Genomic DNA, 22443 nt, shown 5'->3' on the forward strand with positions numbered 1-22443 from the left:
AAGCTCCCGCCGTGCCCTGGGCGCGCCCCCCACCCCCGGCCCCTGCCCTGGACAGGATGGTGGGACGCTGTCTGTGCTACGCTGGACCGTTTTGCAGGGGAGACACCACCTCCGCCTTCCGACGCTGCCCCCCTTTAAGCAGACTCCACGCCCAACGTAGGGATTGAACTCATGACCCTGAGAGCAGGACCCTGAGCCCGCCGGGTGTCCCCAAAGCTGCCCCTTTCCTAAGCGTCCCTGTGAAGGTGGACGGGGAAAAAAGAGGGAGCATCCTTTGCCCCACAAGGTGTCAAGAAGCAGCCCAGAGCTCCAGGGGATTGTCCCCAGCGGCGTCTGCCCCCGTGCGCACACCGCCCCACCCTCCGCAGGCTTTCCCACGCGCCTGTCCCCGGGTCACGGCTTCCGTGGGTCTGAGCACCAGGGCGGGGGCACATCCACGTGTCAGCGGCTGCCCCATGACCCCAGGCTGCAGGTGAGATGCTTTTTTTCCAGGGACCTCCCGCTGCACAAGCCGGGCCGTGGGGCCTGCCTCAGGGCCGACGGCTCCTCCCTGGGCCTGAGGGGACCTGCACCCTCAGGCGTCACAGGTGCACGGGGAGGCAGCCGCCGTCTCAGTGTCCTCCCAAGGCTCATTTGGCTGTTGCGCTCTGAGGACCAAGGACCGGGTCCCTGGGGCTGCCCGGGCCGGCCACGTCCCAGGGAAGGAAGGCTGTCCGTCTCCCTCCTCCCTGCGCCCTGGAACTGGGGCCCGGATTCCTTTTACCCCCTTGATTTGTGGGGAGGCTCCATGGAAACGCCACGACGACGAAACCAATCACGGACGTCATCGGCGAGGTCTTCTGAGGTGGCTTCTAGATGTTTCTTCAAAAGTCTTCTAGGACCAGCGTCCAACGGGAAGTCCCTGCGGCTGCACCCGGGGTCCTTGGGGATTCGGATCCAGGACACGCAGGAACTGGAAACATGCTCGGAGGGGAGGCAGCGTTTGCGCGGGCGAAGCCAGCGGCCTCCGCGCTTGTTGGAAGAACAGGGACCGGGGGGGGGGGGGCAGGGGGCAGGTCAGCCCCACGGGTCCAGGGTCTGCACGGCGGGGGCTGGGCGCCGGCTCGCAGGATAGAGGGGGGCGGTTGGCACCACTCGGCGCTCGCACATCATGTCCGGGAGCCGCCGGGCCACCCCCCGCAGCCTCCGTCGTGGCCCGCGACACCCTGACCCCCGTCCCCCAGCCGCTCTTCCCACTCGAAACGCCGAGAAAGACCCCTGACCCGTCGCCGCCTCCCGGTTACGGTCGGCGAGCTAACGGCCGTTTGCTCCTTGCTCACTAACCAGGGAAAGCATCGGCGTGTTCCAGGAAGTCATTCCACGGCAGCGAGGATCCGCCGACACTTCCGTGCTCGCTCACTTGGCCTGTGAAACAATGAAACGCGCAACCCGAGTCCTCCAAACGAGACCACTTCTCAGTATTTTTTATCCTGATCCCTGAAAGGCTTCCAAAGCACATCCTAGGCTAAAGCCGCGGTCCCTGCGCTGGGTGCCCGGCGGCTCTCGTGAATTCTACTAAAACCAGGAGAAAAGTCCCATCTGTGGGTGCCTGGTGGGACTGGAAGGATCAAGCGCCTCTAAGGTCTTCATTCCCCAAGCGCATGACCCCCGTGACCTGATGCAGGCGTCGCCCCAGCCGCCACGGGTCCTCTGCTGGAGGAGGGAGCGGCCGTGGTCCTGCTGCTTGGGAGAGAGAGAGACGGACGCACAGGGAGGCTGACAGACGGGAGCAGGAGGAGAGAAGATGGGGGGGGAGGACCCGGAGGGAGCAGCTGCAGACTCAAGGAGGAAGGTGCATGAATTGGCCATGGGACCCCCGTGCCCACGGCCAGGACCCACATGCTCAGGACTATGACCCCACGTACCCCAGACAGTGACAAGGGTCACCAACCCATCAGGGGCAGGAAGGTGCTGGCTGCAGGCAGTAGTGGGAGGGTCCTGGTGTCCGGGTTCAGGTGGTGGGGGGAGGGTCCTGGGATCTGGGTGCAGGTGGTGGTGGGGAGGGTCCTGGGGTCTGGCTGCAGGCGGTGGTGGGAGTGTCCTGGGGTCTGGGTGCAGGCAGTGGTGGAGCATCCTGGGGTCTGGGTGCAGGCAGTGGTGGGAGCGTCCTGGGGTCTGGGTGCAGGCAGTGGTGGAGACGTGTTGGGTCCCGGGTCAGGGGCAGACGGCGACCTGGGCCTGGGCTGAGGTGATACATGAGAGCCCGGGGACCGTGCAGGTCGCCCCCACCCCCCCCCCGGGCCGTCTGGGCTCTCCCACAGCAGGTTTGTTGCCGTGTTCGCCCTTGGGGGTGATGCTCTGGCTGGAGGGGAGGAGCTGGGCTGGGAGCACTGGCTGGCCCGGGGCCCTCGACGGGGTGCATGCACCCAGGGCCCCAGTCCCCGGGGAAGCACGACGAGGGCATCCACCTGGACTTTGGCGAGGAGGTTTATCTCCCGCTGGCCCCGTGCTCGGGTCCGGGGACGCCCACCCTCCAACCCGCACGGTGCTCGGTGCTGCTCCCCGGCTCCTGCCCCCACAGTCCGCTCGAGAGCTTAGAGGTTGCTTCTGAGTGACCCACTTTATGTCCCCCCTTGTGCCATAGAGACCTCAGCAAAAGGGGGCTCCCTTCCCCGTCGCAGCTTCTGTCTTTTTCCAAACTCCCCGAGCCGACCAGCCGAGCCGTCTCCCGAGCGGCGGAGATCATGGAAGCCTCCGTGCAGGCCGTGAGGACACGGGTCTATGGGAAGCTGGGGCGATCTTGGCCTCTCACCGGTAAGCGCCCCGAGGGGCAGGCCCCAGGGCCTCGACCCAGGACAGCATGGCCAAGGGAAGGTATCTGGGTTCCCCTGGGAGGTCCTGCAGCCCCCTCCGGACGTGGGGAAACGGCTCAAGCCCCCAGGCAGCCCCGTCCTGGCATCAGAGAGTGTGGGGGTGTTGGCGCGGCCCGGACGGAAGGTGGGGGTTTGCAGGAGCTCGTTCAGGAGGCGCAGTCACGTGGGGGCAGCGGGTCGGGTTGAGAATGAGGGGCAGTTGGGGGTCGGGGTGAGGATGTGGGGGCACCAGGTCGGGGCGAGGATGGGATCATCTGGGGGTCAGGGCAAGGATGGGGGGCAGCTGGGGGTCAGGGCAAAGACACAGGGGCATTGGGGGTCAGGGTGAGGATGCGGGGGCATCGGGGGTCAGGGCGAGGATGGAGGGAAGCTGAAGGTCGGGTGAGGACGTGGAGGCGTTGGGGCGAAGACCTGGGGCGCCGGGTGGGGGCGAGGACATGGGGCCCCGGGTCGGCAGGGGCTCGGCGGCGTCAGGCCAGCGGATGGCACCTGCTGCACAACAGTCACCGGCGGCTCCACGCCCCGAGCTCTGGCTTCTTCGCCGCGGGTCGCGGAGCCGCCGTCGCCTGTCAGCCCGTCTCTGCAGCGGGAGGCGCGGGTTGATGAGCGGCGGCCTGAAGGAGAAGCCGGGCCCCGTGGGGAGCGACCGGGCCCACGCGCGTGCCCAGCGCAGAGGTCGGCCGAGGGAGGCAGCGGGGAGGTTGGCCGCTGCCAACGGGGATGACGCGCGTGGTGCTCCCCTAGACACGCTGCCCGAAGCCGTGCTGGACACGATTGCCAACGCGTCCGGGTGTCGGCCCCACATGCTGCCCCCCAGGTGCCCGGACACCTGCCTGGCCCGCAAGTACCGGCTCATCACGGGCGCCTGCAACAACAGGTGGGTGCACTCCGGCTTCGCTCCGCTTCGGGGGCAGCGGGGTTAGAGGCCACCCGGAGGGGCTGCGGGCCCTGGGGGGGTCTCCTCCCGCTTCTCAGCACCCTGGGCCCCCTCACACGGCCAGTCCACGGGCGTCCCCTGGAGCCACACCATCCACCAGTGTCCCCTGGACACCGCCCCACCCCATCCACGAGCATCCACTGGAGCCACCCCATCCACTGATGTCACCCCATTCTGGACGCCACCCCACTCCATCCTGGATGCCACCCCACCCCATCCACGAGTGTCCCCCAGGCTCCTGTCTCCCCACCCAGGGTTGTCATCCAGGCCCCTGTCCCCCACCTCTGGACATCCCCCAGGCTCCTGTTACCCCACCTCTGGGTGCCCCCCAGGCCCCTGTCCCCCACCTCTGGGCATCCTCTGGGCTCCTGTCCACCTGTGGGCATCCCCAGGTCCCTGTTCTCCACCTCTGGGGGGCACCCAGGCCCCTGTCCCCACCCATGGGCGTCCCCCAGGCCCCTGTTATCCCATCTCTGGGCATCCCCTGGGCTCCTGTCCACCCATGGGCGTCCCCAGGCCCCTGTTCCCCACCTCTGGGTGTCCCTCAGGCCCCTATCACCCCACCTCTGGGTGTCCCCCAGGCCCCTGTACCCCCCCATGGGCGTACCCCGGGCCCCTGTCACCCCACACGTGGGTGTCCCCTGGGCCCCTGTCCCCCACCCATGGGTGTCCCCCAGGCCCCTGTCACCCCACCTCTGGGCATCCCCTGGGCTCCTGTCCACCTGTGGGCATCCCCGAGGCCCCTGTATCCCCCCCATGGGTGTACCCCAGGCCCCTGTCACCCCACACGTGGGTGTCCCCTGGGCTTCTGTCCACCCGTGGGCATCCCCAGGCCCCTGTGCCCCATCCAGGACCTCTCCTGTCGCCACAGGCTCCTCCGCCAGCCTCTGCCCCCCAATGGCGCTGGGTGTGCCCGAGGGACAGGCTGTGCAGCGCGGGCGTCCCCAGGGCACACGGGACACCCCGCGCAGGGCAGTTCCCGGAGGCGGGTCCGTGCCACCCGTCGGCGTGCATGTGCTCTCACTGCCCGGGTCCAGCCCACTCCGCGGGGTCGTCCGACGGCGGTTGTGCAGGGAGGGGGACGACAGGCAGGCTGGTGTCCTCCTGACGCGTGTTCTGCGCCCCTGGATGGTTGTGGCTGCCCCTGCGTGGCTGGCTCGGACTTCGGGCTGGAGGGCACGTCTGGGGTGAGCAGGACGCAGGCCGTCCGTCCGTCCGTCCATCTTCCCAGGCCCCGCAGCGGCCGGACTCCCCTACGCGGTTTCCGGGCTCCGGGCTCGGATGTGCGGGTAGTTCCGCCGCCACGCGCTCCCTGTTTTTCACTAAAGCGTCAGCGCCGTTGGTCCCTTACTCCCTGGGGCCTGCCCACGGGTCCCTGTCTCTCCTGGACGGAAGGTGGACGCACAGTGGCCTGTTTCCTGCTCCCCTCAACTCTCATCCGTCGTGGTGCCGCCGGCTCGGGCTCGGGTCCTGCCTCCCGGCCGCGCGACCGTCTCTAGGCCACATGCGCTCAGGGCCCCGCTGCGTGAATTCTGAGTTCCCGAGGGCTGGACCTAGAAGCTCCTCACTTCTACTAGCTTTCCCGCAGGGGCGCGCGGGCCGGGTGTCCCGTGGGGTGCGGCCTGGCCTTCGCTCACCGAGACTGTCCGGCGGCTGGACACATCACACGAGGCATTAGCGGCAGCGGCAAGGAGGCTGTCCCGCCAGCAGTCCTGTTCGCGTGACGTGATCGGCACTGCGAGGGCTGCTGGCGTGGGAGCGGGGACGGCGCCCGTGGACGCGGGGCCCTGCTCTGCGCTCGGGAGCCTGGTCCTCTGTGGGGCCTCGGTTTCCCTCATCCGCGCATGAGCGTGTGGGCAGCACGCCGCCGTCGTCCCTGGGAGCAAACCCGGTCTCCAGATACGGGGAGCGGGGTGTTAGGTGAGCGGTGCCGTCGGGTCGGGCCGCAGGACGGGGCAGTGACCACCCGGTGGCTCTCGGCCATCTGGGCCGTTTCTGCCTCCACGAAGGGCGACGGCGCTTACCTGGCGCAGTGTGTCCGGTACTGGTGTCTGCCTGCAGCCCTCGACCGCGACACCGGAAGGGACGTCACCGCGGGATGACCGGACGGGATCTGACCTCTTGGTTCGTGGCCCGAGGCTTCGCCACAGGCCGTGAGCGTGACCGCTGAGGCCGCGGGGAGGCTCCCGCCGGGCGGCAGCTGTGACCCACCATGCGCGGCCACGGCTGCTTCTCCAAATCGCACAGAATTATTGCGGCCCGGGCTTACGTTGGGTCATCGACGACGGCCCGCCAGCCCGGCCCGCGCCCACCGCCGCCCACCGCACGGATGGAGACCCAGACGCCGTTGGCATCGACGCGGCGACGGAGACGCGGCCCGTCAGCGGGTCCATTCCCCGGCCTGCCATTCCCCGACACTGGGGACACCTCGCGGCTGCGGGACGTGACCCCACTACCCGGTGATTCTGCACGGAGCCCCCTCGCCGGAGAATCTGGCCTCCAACCCCGGAGTTTGCAGATGGAGGGACCCGCCCGAAGGCAACGTCTGACGTCTGCTCCTGAGTTATGGGCCCCGGGGACGCCGGGCGTCAGGGTGTAATTCCGTGACAACGTAATTCTCAGGTTCACTCGTCGAAACAATTGTCAAAACCCAAATTAAACATGGGCTCCGCCTTCTGAGCATGAGCAGGTGAGGGTGCACATGCGCTCGCCCCTTTCTCTCCGGGCACCTGGGTGCTCCCAGCCACAGGTGCTCGCGGCTCCCGCGCCGAGCATCCTTCACAGAGCGGCGCCCCCGGGGCTGCGCTGACACTGCTTGAACCGGCGGCCACTGGACAGGACAGGCCGGCTGCCCGGAGCACGAGGTCGGGGATGGTGGTGGACGAACCCTGAACTTGAATTGGAACAAGAGCCGAAACCACACAGGACCCGTACGGGGCCGCGGCCACCCCGGCCCGGGGAGCCTGACCCTCTGAGGAAGCGCGTGTGTCGCTGCTGCTGCTGCTTGGATGGGACATGTGGGGCCCAACACGGGAACAAGCGTCGCCAGACGGGTGAGGCTTCAGGGGTTTTGGTATCGACCCCACACCCGTGATGGGAAGGCACGTCCTGGGGCCCGGGCGTCCACCCACGTGGATCCCGCCCTCTCGGGGCTTCGGCACCTCCGGTAGGAGCTCCAGCCAGAGGCCCCCGCGCCGTGCACTGAGCTTTCTCACACCTCGGACCGACGACAGAGCGTCAGGCACGGTGGAGCCACGTGGGAAAGGTTGTCACTCAGAGGTCAGAGCTCCATGAGGGCCCCCCAGGATGTGACACCAGGTGACACCTCAAGACACCTCGAGAGCGTGTGCCCCCTGCCCCCTCCCCCACCCCCACCCCCCCCCCCCCGCTGCCATGGCCAGGAAGACACTGACTGCAGCCTCCCAGCCTCCAGCCTCCAGCTCGGACAGGCGGGAAGACCTGCCTCTGTCTTTCGGACCCGGGATGTCAGGGCATCCGGGGTGCCTGAGCCTCGGACGGGGTGCTGGCACGTTCAGCTCATCACAGCGATTTGGAGGCGCCGCGGCCCTGGTAACGTCTCCGCCAGAGATGCTCCCGTCTGCTCACCCAGGTCAGCTTGTGACCATTTCCCCAACGCGGCCAAGCCCCCGAGCCTCACAACCCATGATGCGCAGAGGACCGGGGATCCCACGGCGGGCAGGGCCAGTGACGCATGAGTGACGTCGGCCACGCCGGGCTGCGGCGGCCCTGTGACAGCCAGTGACCCCGCCGGCACTGTCGCCGTCCCAGCACGGCCGCACTCCCTCCCGGGGCCCCGCGGGCAGGGTCCCGCCCCGGCTGAGGACCCACGGACATGGGCAGGTGCCCCGGGGCTCTCGCGACGGCCTGGAAGCTCCTGGACGATCAACGTCCATCAGCAAAACACTCACCACGCGGTGAAGCGAGCGTCTTGTTGGTTTTAATTGGGTGACGCTGTGCCTCCCCCGGGCGGCACGTCCTGGACTGTCAGTCACGGTGAACCCATAAGGAGCCGGACCCTGTGTTCAAGCGCATGCCCGCGTCCACGCGGACCCATCCCGCCCCTTGTTCTGCAAATCGAGCCACTTCGGTGTCCTGGAGTCAACAGCGGGTCGATAGTAGAACGAGGCCCTGCGGGCCCTGTAGACGCGCACATGCCTGTCGCTACTGCCGCCGAGCCCCCCCACAGGCTCCCGGTCGGGGCAGCGGCCGCCAGGGACACGGCGGTCAGTCCAGGGCCGCGGGGCACCAACCGCTCAGTCAGTCCCTGACGCCAGGACCGAGTGTCCCCTTCAAACGCAGCGAGTCTCCGAGGCCCAGACCGGCGACGCCCTGGGGGGCACCCGGTTCCCTTCAGCCCTCAGCACCGCGTCGAAATCGGTCCCGTACGTAAGAAGGATCCATGAACACGCTGTCCTTAATAGCGACGACGACTTCGGTCAGAGCAAAGCAACGAGCATATGAATATTTATATTTCTGAAAACTCCAAAACCTGTAAGAGACCGTTCACCTCGTCACGATCCTGCTGACTTGGCTACATCGGTGTCCCGAGTGCCTGCACCTCGATGCGCAGGCTGATTACTGAGTCTGGGTCCCGATCTCTGCCAGCTCTCGCCCCCCGGCCACGTGACCTCCCGCACCGGGCACTTGTCCCCACGTCGCCCCAAAGTGGCCGCCTGACGCCGTTCCCGGCAAAGACCCTGCAGCCACCACAGGGACGCCCACTGCCGGGGGTGCCCACGGGTCTGGTTGATGAATGCCAGGGAACGGGAGTACCCTGGCCATCTTATGCCCAAATAGCCATTTTTAAAAAATATCAAATTTTTTTCAATAAGAAAATTTGCATTTCTTTCATGCGTTGCACTGATATTTCCATTCGAATGCATCTATCAGTTTTTTTGTTTTTTGTTTTTTGCTTTTTTTTTTTGTTTTTTTACAAATACAGGGTATTTTGTGATTGAACGTGTCACGTTTATTTCCACAGAGACCACCCCAGGTGGGGAGCCTCCAACACAGCGCTGGCGAGGTGGCTGCCGCCCGCCTACGAAGACGGCATCAGTGAGCCCAGAGGGTGGAACCCCCACGTCCTGTACAGCGGCTTCCCGCTGCCCCCGGTAGGCACCGTGGCCCGCTGCGCACACTGCACTGGACCAGGTCCCCGAGACGCCCCCAGACCGCCCGCCGTCTATGCCAGCCTGCCGCTGAGACCCTGCTCAGGACGGGGGGTTCCCGCGGAGGCTCAGGGCCGGTCCCCTCCATCCCCCAGCACCTGTGCACCTGCTCAGGACAGGGGCTCCCTGCGGGGCTCAGGGCCGGTCCCCTCCATCCCCCCAGCACCTGTGCACCTGCTCAGGACGGGGGGTTCCCGCAGAGGCTCAGGGCCGGTCCCCTCCATTCCCCAGCCCCTGTGCGCCTGCTCAGGATGGGGGTTCCCCGCGGAAGCTCAGAGCCCATCTCCTCCATCCCCCAGCACCTGTGCACCTGCTCAGGATGGGGGCTCCCTGCGAGGCTCAGGGCCGGTCCCCTCCATCCCCCCAGCACCTGTGCACCTGCTCAGGACAAGGGCTCCCTGTGGGGCTCAGGGCTGGTCCCCTCCATCCCCCCAGCACCTGTGCACCTGCTCAGGACAAGGGCTCCCTGCGGGGCTCAGGGCCAGTCCCGTCCATTCCCCAGCACCTGTGCACCTGCTCAGGATGAGGGCTCCCCAGGGAGGCTCAGGGCCCGTCCCCTCCACCCCCCAGCACCTGTGTCTGGCAGCTTTGCTCAGGGCTCCATGTTTTAGGAGCTGAGGTGTGGAGGGATTAGTGCCACCGGCCAGTGACCAGGACAAAACAGATTTAGATCAAGGCTCATCTAATTTGGCATCATTTTGCCTTTTCTGGGTTTTTTACATTTTTTTATTAATATTTATTTATAAGGGTGGAGGGGAGAGCAGAGGGAGAGAGGGAATCCCAAGCACGCGCCCTGCTGAGCCCTGAGCTCAGGCCCCAGACCCTGAGGTCATGACCTGACCGAAAACCAACAGTCAGTTGCTTAATGTACGGAGCCGCCCGGGGGCCCTTCATTTTTGACATTTTGAAATAAACTCCTTTACTCCTTTACCCGCCGGCAGAGGATGAGGCGTAGCAAAGATACTTTTTAGTGTTTAGCGTTTCACTCATTGATGCCAGTGGGTGGCTTTACCCCCAGCATCACGTTATTTGGTTAAGCAAGCCATGTCCAATCCACCAATCGCTCTGGTTAAAAAGTGGGCATTTTACCCTCAATCCGACCACTTGCTTCCGTGACTTAGTCTGTGCGGCCTCGTGCCGTGTGTGACGAAGGACGTCTGCAGAAACATGACAGCGACGCTCTGTTCAGCCTGAGAGGTCGGGACCTGACCACAGCAGCTTGGGGACCAGCACGCCGTCCCCCACGAAGCCATCCCCTTCCCCGGGCAGTTCTTGCTGGGGGCCACTGAGCAGGAGGATGGGTGCTCCTCGCAGCCGGGGGCCCTGTGGGAGGGCACGGGCCCTCGGGTGTCTGAGGTCCCCCAGCCTCCGTCTGCCCGTCCCTAAAGAGGGGTAACACCTTCCCCTTCCTGCTCGATGCCAGGCTGTTCAAGCCCCGCGCCCTCCGGACTCAGCGCTCAGGGACTAGGGTCTGTAAACCCATATTTGCCAGAATTTCACGGCTACTTAGAACAATGGGGCTCAGGAATCCTTACACGGGCTGGTGATGTCCTGCTCCTGCTGAAACTACTCAACGCTACCACCGTCCAGGTGCGGGGCTCACGGGGCCACCATCCAGGAGTGATGCTCTTGGGGCGACCATCCAGGCGCGGGGCTCACAGGGGGACCGTCCAGGTGCAGGCCTTAGCGGGGTACCGTCCAGGCTCAGGGATCACAGAGGGACTGTCCAGGTGCAGGGCTCTCGCGGGTACAGTTCAGGTGCGGGGCTCACAGGGGGACCATCTGGTGTGCACGGGGCTACAGAGCATCCTCTTCCCCAGCCCCTGAAGCCGCATCCCCTCTGATACAGGTGGGAGAGGCTCTCAGAGTTTAGGAACCACACGGTTGTGTTGGATCCCCGTGGAAACCCAGGCTCGCCCCCATCTCAAGGTCTGCAAACGTATGGTAGCCTGGGAACAGCCCTCCGGGCCCCCGGCCCTGCCCCGAGTCACAGCCATCACCTCACTGATGGCCAGACGTTCAGTAAACGACTCTTGGTTTGATCCCGACGACAACCCCAAAGGTCAGCATCTCACAGCCACTCACAGACAAAGAAATTGAGACTCAGAGCAGTTACCTAAGGCCCCAAATCACTTCAAACCAGTGCGTTAGGCTGGACACAGCCCACGCGTGCCTTCCCCACTAACGCCCCGGGCTCAGGGTGGTGCTGTGCCGCACCGCTGGATCTTCACGGGCACCAGCCATCTGTGAGCAGGCGCCACACCTCGGTGTGCCGGTTCCCCGTCCCACTAGCGGACACAACCTGAGGACTCCCCGTCCCGCCAAAGGTCACGACCTAGGGCTCCCCATCCCGCCAGAGGTCACGACCTAGGGCTCCCCAGCCCCCCAGAGGTCACGACCTGAGGGCTCCCCATCCCACGAGCAGCCACGACCCGAGGGCTCCCCATCCCGCCAGCGGCTGCCGCACCACAACGCAGGCTCCCCCAGTGACCTCTTTCTCTGCAGACGCCGTCCCACGTGACAAGCTGGTATCTCTCACCAGGTGCGGGAAGTGACCAGACAGGTTATCCGGGTCCCCAACGAGGCCGTCACAGAGGACGACCAGTATTCGGATCTCCTGACGGTGTGGGGCCAGTACATCGACCACGACGTCGCGTTCACACCGCAGAGTGCCAGCGGAGCTGCGTTCGGGGCGGGAGCTGACTGCCAGCTGACGTGTGAGAACCGGAGCCCGTGTTTTCCCATCCAGGTAGAATCTTAAACTTCCTAAGATATTCATTATGGCAGACGTCACTTACAGAATGGGAGAGCTAGGAAGTGAAATGTCAAAATCCCCACGTGTCCTACGCGGGGAGGTGAGTGGTCGGGAATATCCTGTGCATCTGGCCAGAAGGTGTCCACGTCTGTGTGTGCCCACGTGTCCTCTCCGTGTGCAGCTCTGAGCCTCGTGGGGTCATTAGCCATAATTAGTGCACTTCTCCCCACTTCATTAAGTGGACAGAAATTTGATTGTTTTAGGGCTTCTTAAAGTCTTGAAATATGCATTATGGCTCTTTAACCAAACCCCTCGTCCACGAGCATCTACATCGTTCTAAGCTCTGCTGCTTCCACGCCGCCACACGCGATGAAGCGAGGCACATGTCAGGACATGTCCACCCATCGGCGGGCTGTGGGGTGGCCCCAGGGCTGGGTGCCGGGACGACCAGGGTTTCCACAGACGAGCCAGGTGGTCCTTGTAAATACTGTCCTATCGCCCTCCTCCCGCAAGGAGGAGCAGCACACGGAGGGGCTTTAACACCTCCCTGCAGGGGCGGGTGGGGCGGGCCCCTGTCGCGTCGCTGACCCCGGGCCCGTTGCCTCACTGACCCTGGTGGGAACAGGTGGGGACGGGCCCCTGTTGCCTGCTGACCCTGTGGACTGGGTGGGGACAGGCCCCTCTCTCCTTGCTGACTCCTGGCGGGACTCGGTGGGGACAGGACCCCTCACCTCGCTGACCCCAGCAGGACCAGGTGGGGACGGGCCCCTTTCAACTCGCTGACCCCATAGGACTGGATGGGGACGGGCCCCTGTGGCCTAGCTGACCCTGGGCCCCTGTCATCTTGCTGACCCTGGCAGGACCGGGTGGGGATGGGCCCCTGTCACCTCGCCCTTGGCCCCTGTCCTCTCATTGACCCCACAGGACCAGGTGGGGACGGCCCCCTCACCTCACTGACCCCGGTGGGAACAGGTGGGGATGGGCTCCTGTCACCTCCCTGACCCCATAGGACCAGGTGGGGATGGGCCCCTGTCACCTTGCTGACCCCACAGGACCGGGTAGGGATGGGCCCCCTCACCTCCCTGACCCCATAGGACCGGGTGGGGACGGGCCCCTGTCACCTCGCTGACCCTGGGCCCCAGTCGCCTCGCTGACCCCGCAGGACCGGGTGGCCCGCTGGAGTGAGGGCAGGACACAGTTCCTGCCAGAGTGCAGGGGGACGGGCTAGAGCGCCGCCGGCGTCGCAGGCCATGGCCCCTCCTAGGCCCGGGGTCTCTGCAGAGCCGGCTGACCGCCCTGTCCCGGCAGCTGCCCCCCGATGCCTCGGGGCCCGCCTGCTTGCCCTTCTCCCGCTCCTCTGCCGCCTGCGGCACCGGGATCCAAGGCGCCTTCTTCGGCAACCTGAGCTCGGCCAACCCGCGGCAGCAGATGAACGGGCTGACGTCCTTCCTGGACGCGTCCACGGTGTACGGCAGCTCCCCGGCCTTGGAGAAGCAGCTGCGCAACTGGACCAGTGCCGAGGGGCTGCTCCGCGTCAACACGCGCCACTGGGACGCCGGCCGCGCCCACCTGCCCTTCATGCGGCCGCCCGCACCCTTGGCCTGCGTGCCCGAGCCCGGCACCCGCGGGACGGCCAGAGTGCCCTGCTTCCTGGCGGGGGACAGCCGTGCCAGCGAGGTCCCCACTCTGGCGGCCCTTCACACGCTGTGGCTGCGCGAGCACAACCGCCTGGCCTCGGCGCTCAAGGCTCTCAACGCTCACTGGAGCGCGGACACCGCCTACCAGGAGGCGCGCAAGGTGGTGGGCGCCCTGCACCAGGTGCGCAAGCCGCTGGGGTGCCCCGCGTGCTCGGTGGGGGCGGGATAAAGCGTGGGACTCCGACACGCCCACCGATGGCCCGAGGCTCACGTTACACACGCAGCTGAGCCCGGACGAGCCGGGCAGCGAATGGTGACCTCGCGGCATTGGTGGAGTGAGCGGGAGCCGAGCGGGCTCCGTGAGCGGGCTGGAGGCCCATCTGCGGGACGATCCACCGCGGCCTGAGGCCCGGCCCCGTTGGGAGCACGATCCCATAGCTCGTCAGACGGGATCCGACCTTGAACAAAGTGGGGTCTCACCCAGGCTCAGGGGAGCGGTTCTCGGGCCCCACCTGGGGGTGTCTGACCCCCGCCTCCGCCCTGGGCAGTTCTCCCAGCTGTGTCCGCCGCCAGCTTCCTTGTGTCCATGCCCTTTCCCCACGCGTGAGCTCCGTGGGCTCTGCTGTCCCGGGCCCTGGACCAGCCGTGCCCGGCGAGGGTGCTCGGGGGTGTGTGCTGAGCCTGCGAGGAAAGCCTCAGAAAGTCACCCCAGGAGTCCCGCCCCGCGTCTGCCCAGGACCTGTCAGCCTTTCTTGGCGTCACCGTTTACTTCCAGGTTCCCTGGCGTGCTTTTTCAGCCAATAGCTTCTCTTTGGTGTTTTATGCAAATACGGTGGAAACCCTAAAATAACGCGAGGTCGCGTCCAGCGTCGATAAAACCTTTGCGAGATGTGGGCTGCATCTGAGGGGTCCCTGGTGGCCCGTAAGACTGTCCCCCTTCCCTGCTTCCCTGGCCTGGATCGCTCCCTCCTGACAAGCATTATGTCGTTAAAAGAAGTGCCTGCAAATTAGGAGAAGAGAGAGAGAGAGAGAGAGAGCGCGCCCAGCCCCGCGGCTGCCACCCCAGCTCTGAGCGGCCAGGCGCAGGGACATGCAGCGGGGGCTGTGGCTGCTGCTCCCTCCACGCACCCGGAGCGGAGGTGCCCCTCTGCCTCCTGCACCCGCCCAGCCCCATACCAGCCCCACACCAGCCCCGCTCCGTCCCCCAGAGCCCCACGCCGCTCCCCGCAGAGGCCTCTGCCCAGACGTCTTCGGCAACAAGCCGCCAGGACTCCCCTCTGTCCCGAGACACACAGCTCTGGGCGGCGCAACCCTGGGGTCTCCCTCCCCACGGGGCCTGTGCGGGTCTGCACGGGGACGCGCTCAGGACGAGGCACCCAGTGCCCTTGGCAGACCGAGCAGCCGTGGAGCCCGGCCCACGCCGGGTGGGAGGGGCCGCCTGGACCCCTGGGCAGGTGGGAGAAGCCCTGGGACGCGCCTGGGACGCCAGCCTGGGCTGAGGACCAGGTCCTGCACGACCAGGTCGTCACGGGTCTGCATGACCCCCCGTGACCTGGGGCCGCTCTCTGCTCCCCGAACCTCCCTGGGATGAGCCATCCAGCTGGCGGCGCTGGGCCAGTGTCCATCCAGCGTCCATCCGGCGTCCCCTGGCCCCGGAGGCGGGGGTGCTCCCCGCGGCTCTCCTGCAGAGCACAGCCAGGCACTCAGGAAACACGTCCTGTGTGGGAGGGACCCCGATAAGGACGCAGGTGGGGCAGCCACTCCTCCAGCAACCGGGGGCCCTGACAGGCTGACCCCCGAGAGGCCCGTGCCCAGACGGGACGGCTCCCCTCAGCTGACCCGCCCTGGATGCCCCCCATTGGCCGAGGTTGCTGCAAAGACCGGAAGACTCCGACGCTGATTTTTACAGCAAAGGGAATGACTGTTGAAGCTGCAAGCGGAGCCCTCGTGCCCGGTCCTCCCGGGACCGTGCGTCAAACAGAAGCCACGGGTGCTGGCGGCCTCGGGACCGCTGCCGGGGCTCCAGGGCTGCAGGGGCGCTGGGATCGGAGCCCGGGGCTCAGGTGCTGCAGGCCAGGCCCCCGCCCTGTGAACCCGCAGGCCGAGGGCCGGCCGCGTGCGCTGCAGGATGCGCGTCTTCCCGGTGCCACCAGCCCCACCACGCCCTCCCCCCTGCCGCCCCCAGCACGCCGCTGCCCTCGAGAGCACCGAGGGCCACGCGACGCGTCCTCCAGGCCGGGACCACGGTGGGAGGAGGCCTGGTCTGTGAAACCCATGCGCGAGGTTTGAGTCCCTGCCGAGGAGACCCTGCGGGGGGGCCTCCTTCCGTTCCCGCGAGGAGAGCCCAGGAGCTCAGACGCAGCCCGGGGAAGGAGGAAGGACACGGGCCAGCATCCCTTCTAGTCTGCGAGAGCCGCTCGGAGCGCGGGCCACCCTCCCACCCTCTGTGCCCGGCACTTCCTCCCCGCGGGGGTGTCCTGCGGCTCGCAGCCACCCTGGCAGTGGACGCCCCTGCCCCGTGGGCACCGCGCAGGCCTAACCCAGAAACCCCGGCAAAGAGGCTTCGGGTCCGGGAGTGTCCGGAGCTCTCACTTCCCTTCTGAGCTGCGGTGTCGACGGGGCGCCCGGGGTGAAGGGGTCGAGGGATGGGGTCGGGGGTGCAGGGGGCAGCCCGGCATCTGTGCGGTGCACCCCAAGTTTTGTGGGGCTGCCTTGCCCGGGCGGCGTTTGGGGGTGTCGCTGACATGGCCCCCCAGCCCCATAAAGGTCCGAGCTGTGAGGATGCCCATTGGATGCACTCACCTGTCCCCTCACCTGGATGGCCTGTCCCTTCCGGGACCAGTCTGGCCCCCGGATGCGCAGCAGGAGGTCCTCCCCCGTCGCTGCGTGTCGCCCAGGGCGGCACCCTCCCCTGCGGCCGGCCGCCCCTGCTCAGAAGCCGTCCCGCTCTCCCTTCTCCTAGATCATCACCTTGCGGGACTACGTCCCCAAAGTCCTGGGCCCCGAGGCCTTCCAGCAGCACGTGGGCCCCTACGAGGGTTACGACCCCACCATGGACCCCACCGTGTCCAACGTGTTTTCCACGGCCGCCTTCCGCTTCGGCCACGCCACGGTGCACCCGCTGGTGAGGCGGCTGGACGCCCGCTTCCAGGAGCACCCCGGCCTCCCCCCGCTGCGACTGCAGGACGCCTTCTTCAGCCCCTGGAGGCTCCTCAAGGAAGGTGCGCCCCCCCCCCCGCTGGTGCTCCCCAGATCCGCCCGCCACCCCGCGCTGCTCCCTGTCACCTCCCGGCCCCGCCAGCACACTGAGCTGAGCTTGGTCCCTTAGCTGTGCTCACGGGAAAGTGGCTCCAGCGCTCGGCCAGACACCTCCGTGGGCTCTCTGATGCTCCTCGGGGCTCCCCGGCTCCTGCCCTGGGTCCCCTTGGGACCTGAGACCTGCCCCCCACACTGCCGGTCAGTCCCGGGCCCCACCGGGTGCCGGCTCCCCGCAGGCACGACCCACGCGGTCCCTGAAAGCCGAAGAACCGCACAACGTGAATGCGTGGCCTTGAGGGGTTTTCTGTTAAGCACAAGCCGGGTTGTCCACGCGAGGACCCTCGGACCACCTCGCCTGTGCCGTGATGTTTTGCAGGTGGTCTGGACCCCCTGCTGAGGGGCCTTCTCGCGAGCCCCGCCAAGTTGCCGGTGCAGGAGCAGCTGATGAATGAGGAGCTGACCGAGAGGCTGTTCGTGCTGGGCAGCTCAGGCAGCCTGGACCTGGCGTCCATAAACCTGCAGCGGGGCCGGGACCACGGCCTGCCAGGTCTCCCCACTCCCGGCTCCTCCCCGGGCTCCCCCCCGCCCGACTCACCTCCCACCCCAGGGCTCCTCACCAGACTCCTCCCCAGGGCCACCCCCAGGCTTACCTCCCACTCCCCGGGCTCCTCCCCAGGCTCCTCCCTGGGTTCCCCCCAGGGCTCCTTCATGTGCTCACCTCTCGCTCCTGGGCTCCTCCCCATACTCCTCTCCAGGCTCCTCCAGGGGCTCACCTCCCACTCTCATCACCTCCCCAGACTCCTCCCTGGGCTCCTTCCTGGGCTAAACTTCTGCTCCCAGGCTCCTCCCCAGGTTTCTCCCCGTACTCCTCCCCTGGCTTACCTCTCACTCCCCGGATCCTCCCAGGGTTCCTCCCAGGGCTCCTTCTGGAGTTCCTCCCCAGACTCCTCCCCAGGCTCTTCCTCAGGCTCCTCCCGGGCTCCTCCCCATACTCCTCCCCTGGCTTACCTCTCACCCCAGGCCCCTCCCGAGGCTCCTCCCGGGCTCCTCCCATACTCCTCCCCTGGCTTACCTCTCACCCCAGGCCCCTCCCGAGGCTCCTCCCGGGCTCCTCCCATACTCCTCCCCTGACTTACCTCTCACCCCCAGACTCCTCCCCAGGCTCCTCCCCAGGCTCCTCCCTGTACTCCTCCCGGGCTTACCTCCAACCTGGGCTGTGGGGCTCACCACAAGTGCCTGTGGGGTCAGCAGCACAGGGCCTCCAATCCCCCGCCGAGTTCTAGGGCTCTGGTTCGTCCACGGGGGACCGTTCAGTGCTGCTCAGAGGCCGGCAGCATGTCCAGGCCTCCCAGTGGGGCAGGAGCCCGGCGTTTAGGAAGAGCAGCCCCCAAAGAGGCAGAGGGAGGGGGTCTGGCCTGGTGCTTGTTGGGGCGTCGCAGGCCCACTGACCGGCCGTCCCTCCCTCTCACCGCTCCCGGGGCCAGCACACATCCTGCCACCTCCAGCCTGTCACCCACTGGCAGTGCCATCTCCTGGCCACTCTGTGGACCTGGGACCCACTTCCCGGGCTGCCCCCAGCTCCCCACTCCATCCCCGGCCCCGTCACCTGTCCCAACCCTCCCCGCCCCTCCCTGACCCCCGCCAGCCGTGGCCTTTCCTCCAGGGGACCCTGTAGTTCAGCTGCATGGTCAGCCTTGCTCACCCTGCAAGGCCCCTGCTCCCAACACCCAGTTTGGGTGTATGGACCTGCCTGGCACCTGGGGGCTCCTCCGGGCCAAGGGCACCCCTCACAGGTCCCCTCTGCTGTGTAGCGGAGGGTCGTGGACCGGCCACAGGGAGCCAGTCCCGCTGCCTCGAGGCCTCCCCCCTAAGCCCCTGGCGGCGGCACTCTGGTCACTGTGCAATATGGTGTCTGGGGTTCATCCTCACTGACTTGCCGGCATGTTACGGGGCAGGGTCCTCAGGGAGGCCCTGACTCTGGGCTGGACTATTCCGGCACGTTCCACTCGGCAGGTACGAGGCAGGGCAGTGGCTTTCCGTGGGGCCCAGCTCCGGTGAGGCGGCGGGGTGGACGCGCGGAAGGAGAGAACGGCGCTCCTGCCCGCAGGTTACAACGCGTGGAGGGAGTTCTGCGGCCTGGGCCGGCTGCACACGCGGGCCGAGCTGCGCTCCGCCGTCGCCAACGCCACCCTCGCCGGCCGGATCATGGACCTGTACGGGCACCCCGACAACATCGACGTCTGGCTGGGCGGCCTGGCCGAGCCCCTCCTCCCCCGGGCGCGCACGGGCCCGCTGTTTGCGTGCCTCATCGGGAGGCAGATGAAGGCTCTGAGGGACGGAGACCGGTGCGTGTCACCGCCCGGCACTTCTGCGGCCCGCGGTGCGCGGGTCCCCAACCGGGCGCTCAGGTCACCTGGGCACTCGCACGGCCCGCCAGGCCGTCCCTGCGGGGCCCTGATCCCGGGTCATCACACAAAGGGAGCCCAAGCACGCTCAGAGCTTGAGCCCTGAGCTGCTGTTGACGCGTGCAAACCGCGCTCTCACGCCCGAGCGGCCATCGTGTGGGGAGCGCCCAGAAACCCACCCTCGGCTCTTTCCTCGCCCGTCTGCTGCACCGGGCGGGTGTGCACTGACCGAGGCGTGAGGCCCGGGCCCGGGGACGGCGCCGAGCACAGGGCGTGCGCTGTCCCTCTGTCGGCTCGGCCCAGGCCCCGGGGGTCCCCCAGGGAGGCGGCCTAAGCCACCCCTGGCCCCGGGCCCGTGGGTCAGGCGTCAGGCGTCTGGCAGCTCCGGGCAGCGGCACAGGACAGGACACCCCGTGCACCCCGACGGGAGGCCCCGGGTCACAACTCCCTGCAGCGCTCAGCGCCCCCCACCCGCAGGTTCTGGTGGGAGAGCAGAGGGGTGTTCACCGACGAGCAGCGGCGCGAGCTGGCGAGGCACTCCCTGTCCCGGGTCATCTGTGACAACACGGGCCTCCCCAGCGTGCCCGCGGACGCCTTCCAGGTCAGCAGATTCCCACAGGACTTCGAGCCGTGCGAGAACATTCCGGGTCTGAACCTGGACGTGTGGAGGGAGGCCCTTCCGCAAGGTGACCTGAAGCCCTTTGTTAGATTGTGTCGTAGCACGTGGATTGTTCAAGAGTGTTGTGTGCCGCAGGTGCACCCAAGGAGGGGGTGAGCCCCCAAGTCAGCCACGCACGGGACCCTGAGTAGGGCTGGGCGGGTGGGCGTGGGGTGTGGGGCGCGGGCTGTCCACTGGCCTCCATGGCGCCGTCGCAGGATGCCCTGGTGCCGACAAGCTGCGTGCCCACAGGGCGGTGCAGAGGCGGCTCCGGCTGCATGGCGGGAAGATGGGAGGTGAGGGAGTCAGGAGGGGCGGGGAGGGGAGAGACGGGGTGAGAGGGAGGAGGGCTCAGATGGTGAGGGGGGCAGGGGGCCAGGGGGTCAAGGAGGAGAGGAAGTAGGGAGGTGAGGGGGTCAGGAGGGAGAGGAGGTCAGGGGGTTAAAGGCTCAGGGAGGTGAAGGGTCAGGGGGGAGAGGGGCGCTGGTGGGCGCCCAGAGGCCTCATCGGGGAGGTGCGTGGTGTGGTCGTGGCCGCCACCCCCGGACGCGGGTGCTCTGCTGCGGGGACCAGGCGCAGGGAGCCGGCCCGAGGACCGGGGTGGGTGTGGCTCGACCCGAAGCACCTGTGTGCCCAGGCGAGCGCGGCCCGGACCACTGGTGGGGCGTGGGGTCCGTGCCGGGGGACCCGGGGCCAGCAGGCAGTGAACGCCTGACAGGCTCCACCTTCCATCTCTGTGCAGGCGACGCCTGCGGCCTCCCCGACAGCCTGGACAATGGGGACGTCGTGCTCTGCGGCGAGGCCGGGCGGCGCGTGCTCGTCTTCTCCTGCCGCCACGGGTTCAAGCTGCAGGGCCCCGAGCAGGTGGCCTGCTCCCCCCGGGGCGGGGCTGTCCGGGCCCCGGTGTGCAGAGGTCAGTGGCCACCAGGACACGCCTTACTCACTTCACCCCCAAATCGGCGGTCCTCAGACGGGAGGGAAGGGCCTGTGTCGCTCACCAGGAGGGGCCTCTGCACCTCATGATGGGCCGCGGACCTGCTGGGGCACCGAGGAGCGCTCCTTCCCGGCCACCACGCGCCCCGCTGGCCTCTCCTCGGCGAGTGGCGGGCCCGTCCCAGCACGGCCATCAGGGTGCCACGGGCAGGGGAGGGGACGAGCCAGGGACCCACAGGAAGGGCCTCCGGAGACAGTGTCTCCACCGAAACTGAAAAGAAATGCTCCACCTAGAACAGCCCAGAGCAGACTCGACACCCGCTGTGTCATCCCCCCGGGCCCCGGGCACGCGGCTGCGGACGTGCAGCCAGGACGCCGGCGCCAGTGGGTGACCAACACCTGTCACCTGTCACCTGGGGGCCCCGAGCCGCCTCCCACTCGCCCGTCACCCGGGGCCCCGAGCTGCCTCCAGACACCTGTTACCCGGGGGCCCCGAGAGGCCTCCCGACACCTGTCACCTGGGGGCCCTGAGCCGCCTCCTGCTCACCTGTCACCCGGGGCCCCTGAGCCACCGCGCATGGCCACGGCCGCAGTACGGAGCGCCAGGCTCACAGCAGGATTTAACGCGCAGACCCGGGGAGATGCACGCTCTCCTCTTCCCTGGACCGCTGCTTCTGCGCTGCGCACCCCCCCCCGGCCCCACCCCACACCCCCGCCCGGCCCCCACCTCCACCCCATGGAGGCTGAGGGAAGGAGAAGCTGGCAGATGAGCAGTGACGAGGGCTTTCCGGAGGGAATGCGGAGCGGATAACAGGCGGGGTGTCGCAGCCCTTTATCTTTGCTGCCCAGAGGACCAGGAGCCACGGCTCCGTCTGGGACAGTGGGGCCCCGGCCAGCACCCTGTGCTCAGGGGGACACAGCCCCGGGGGTCGGCACTGGGGGACTCAGCGGGGCTGAGACCAGTGCACATCTGTCCCCCGCCCTGCGGCTCCCCCAGCCGGGAGACCACAAACGTGGGGCTGCTGACCCGGGTGAACGTGTCCCCTGAAGGCCGCTGCAGTCCCGACCCCGACCCGGACCCCTCGAGGACATATGATTATGGCCAGTACACGTGGGACAAGTCCAGCTGGGGGGACGCCCTCACCCCCGCCCTGCACCCCACACGCACGTGCTCCGCGGACAACGCCGGGGGCTTCCGTCCGCCACTGCACTCTGGTCACGCCCCAGCCCTGCAGGGGTCACCTCCCCCGGCGAGTGCCCGTGCACCCCGTCCCCAAGTCGTGCAAGAGTGAGGGCAGCACAGGGTCCGGGATGAGGGCGAGGGCCCAGCTGGTGTCACGTCGCTCCCCAAACACGGGTCGGCCCAGCACTCAGCGGTGCGTGTCCTGGTTACCCACCACGCGCTCCGTCGCCCGTAACACGTGGTCTCGACAGCAAGACCGCTGTGTTCCCTGGAACTGGCCAGAAAAGAGACGTTATTTGAGGAAAAGCTGATGCGGCAAGTGACCTGGAAGCGTGTGTCGAGGACCCAGCAGGGGGCTCAGGGCAGCACCCCCCCCCCCGCCCCCGCACTGACGGCGGCTCACCCTCTGCGGCCTGGGAGCCAAGGACGTAGCCAGTGCTGCCCCGCGGGTCAGGGTCAGGGTCAGAGTCAGGGTCAGGGTCAGGGTCAGGGCTGTGGCCCAAGGCCTTGCTCCCTCGCTGAGGGTGAGCGCGGGGCTGGAAATCCGTCCACCGGGCGCACAGACCCAGCCCCGGCCCGGCCCGCGCTCCTGCCCTGCACGGCCAAGTGCTCCCCGGAGGGGAAGGCGCCAGCGTC

The 22443-nt window shown here is 67.5% G+C and overlaps 1 protein-coding gene across 7 annotated transcripts in view; it reads left to right on the top strand.

Moving 5' to 3' along the window:
• The window catches only part of TPO (thyroid peroxidase), a 35939-nt gene that overhangs the window by 7774 nt on the left and 5722 nt on the right, over positions 1–22443 (top strand). For 2 of the 7 annotated variants that reach the window (XM_049095405.1, XM_049095406.1), the window contains exons 3-12: positions 2624–2793; positions 3597–3729; positions 8792–8921; positions 11521–11727; positions 13015–13551; positions 16333–16591; positions 17005–17175; positions 18736–18973; positions 19511–19719; positions 20434–20604. In XM_049095405.1, coding sequence (XP_048951362.1) covers positions 2624–2793; positions 3597–3729; positions 8792–8921; positions 11521–11727; positions 13015–13551; positions 16333–16591; positions 17005–17175; positions 18736–18973; positions 19511–19719; positions 20434–20604 — 2225 coding nt within the window. Of the gene's footprint in view, positions 1–1326; positions 1948–2623; positions 2794–3596; positions 3730–8791; positions 8922–11520; positions 11728–13014; positions 13552–16332; positions 16592–17004; positions 17176–18735; positions 18974–19510; positions 19720–20433; positions 20605–22443 lie in introns of those variants that run through there. The other 5 variants (XM_049095409.1, XM_049095408.1, XM_049095407.1 and 2 more) reach the window with 5 other exon arrangements.

Source organism: Canis lupus, chromosome 17 (assembly GCF_003254725.2).
Source record: "Canis lupus dingo isolate Sandy chromosome 17, ASM325472v2, whole genome shotgun sequence".
In the NCBI taxonomy this organism is placed as follows: domain Eukaryota; kingdom Metazoa; phylum Chordata; class Mammalia; order Carnivora; family Canidae; genus Canis; species Canis lupus.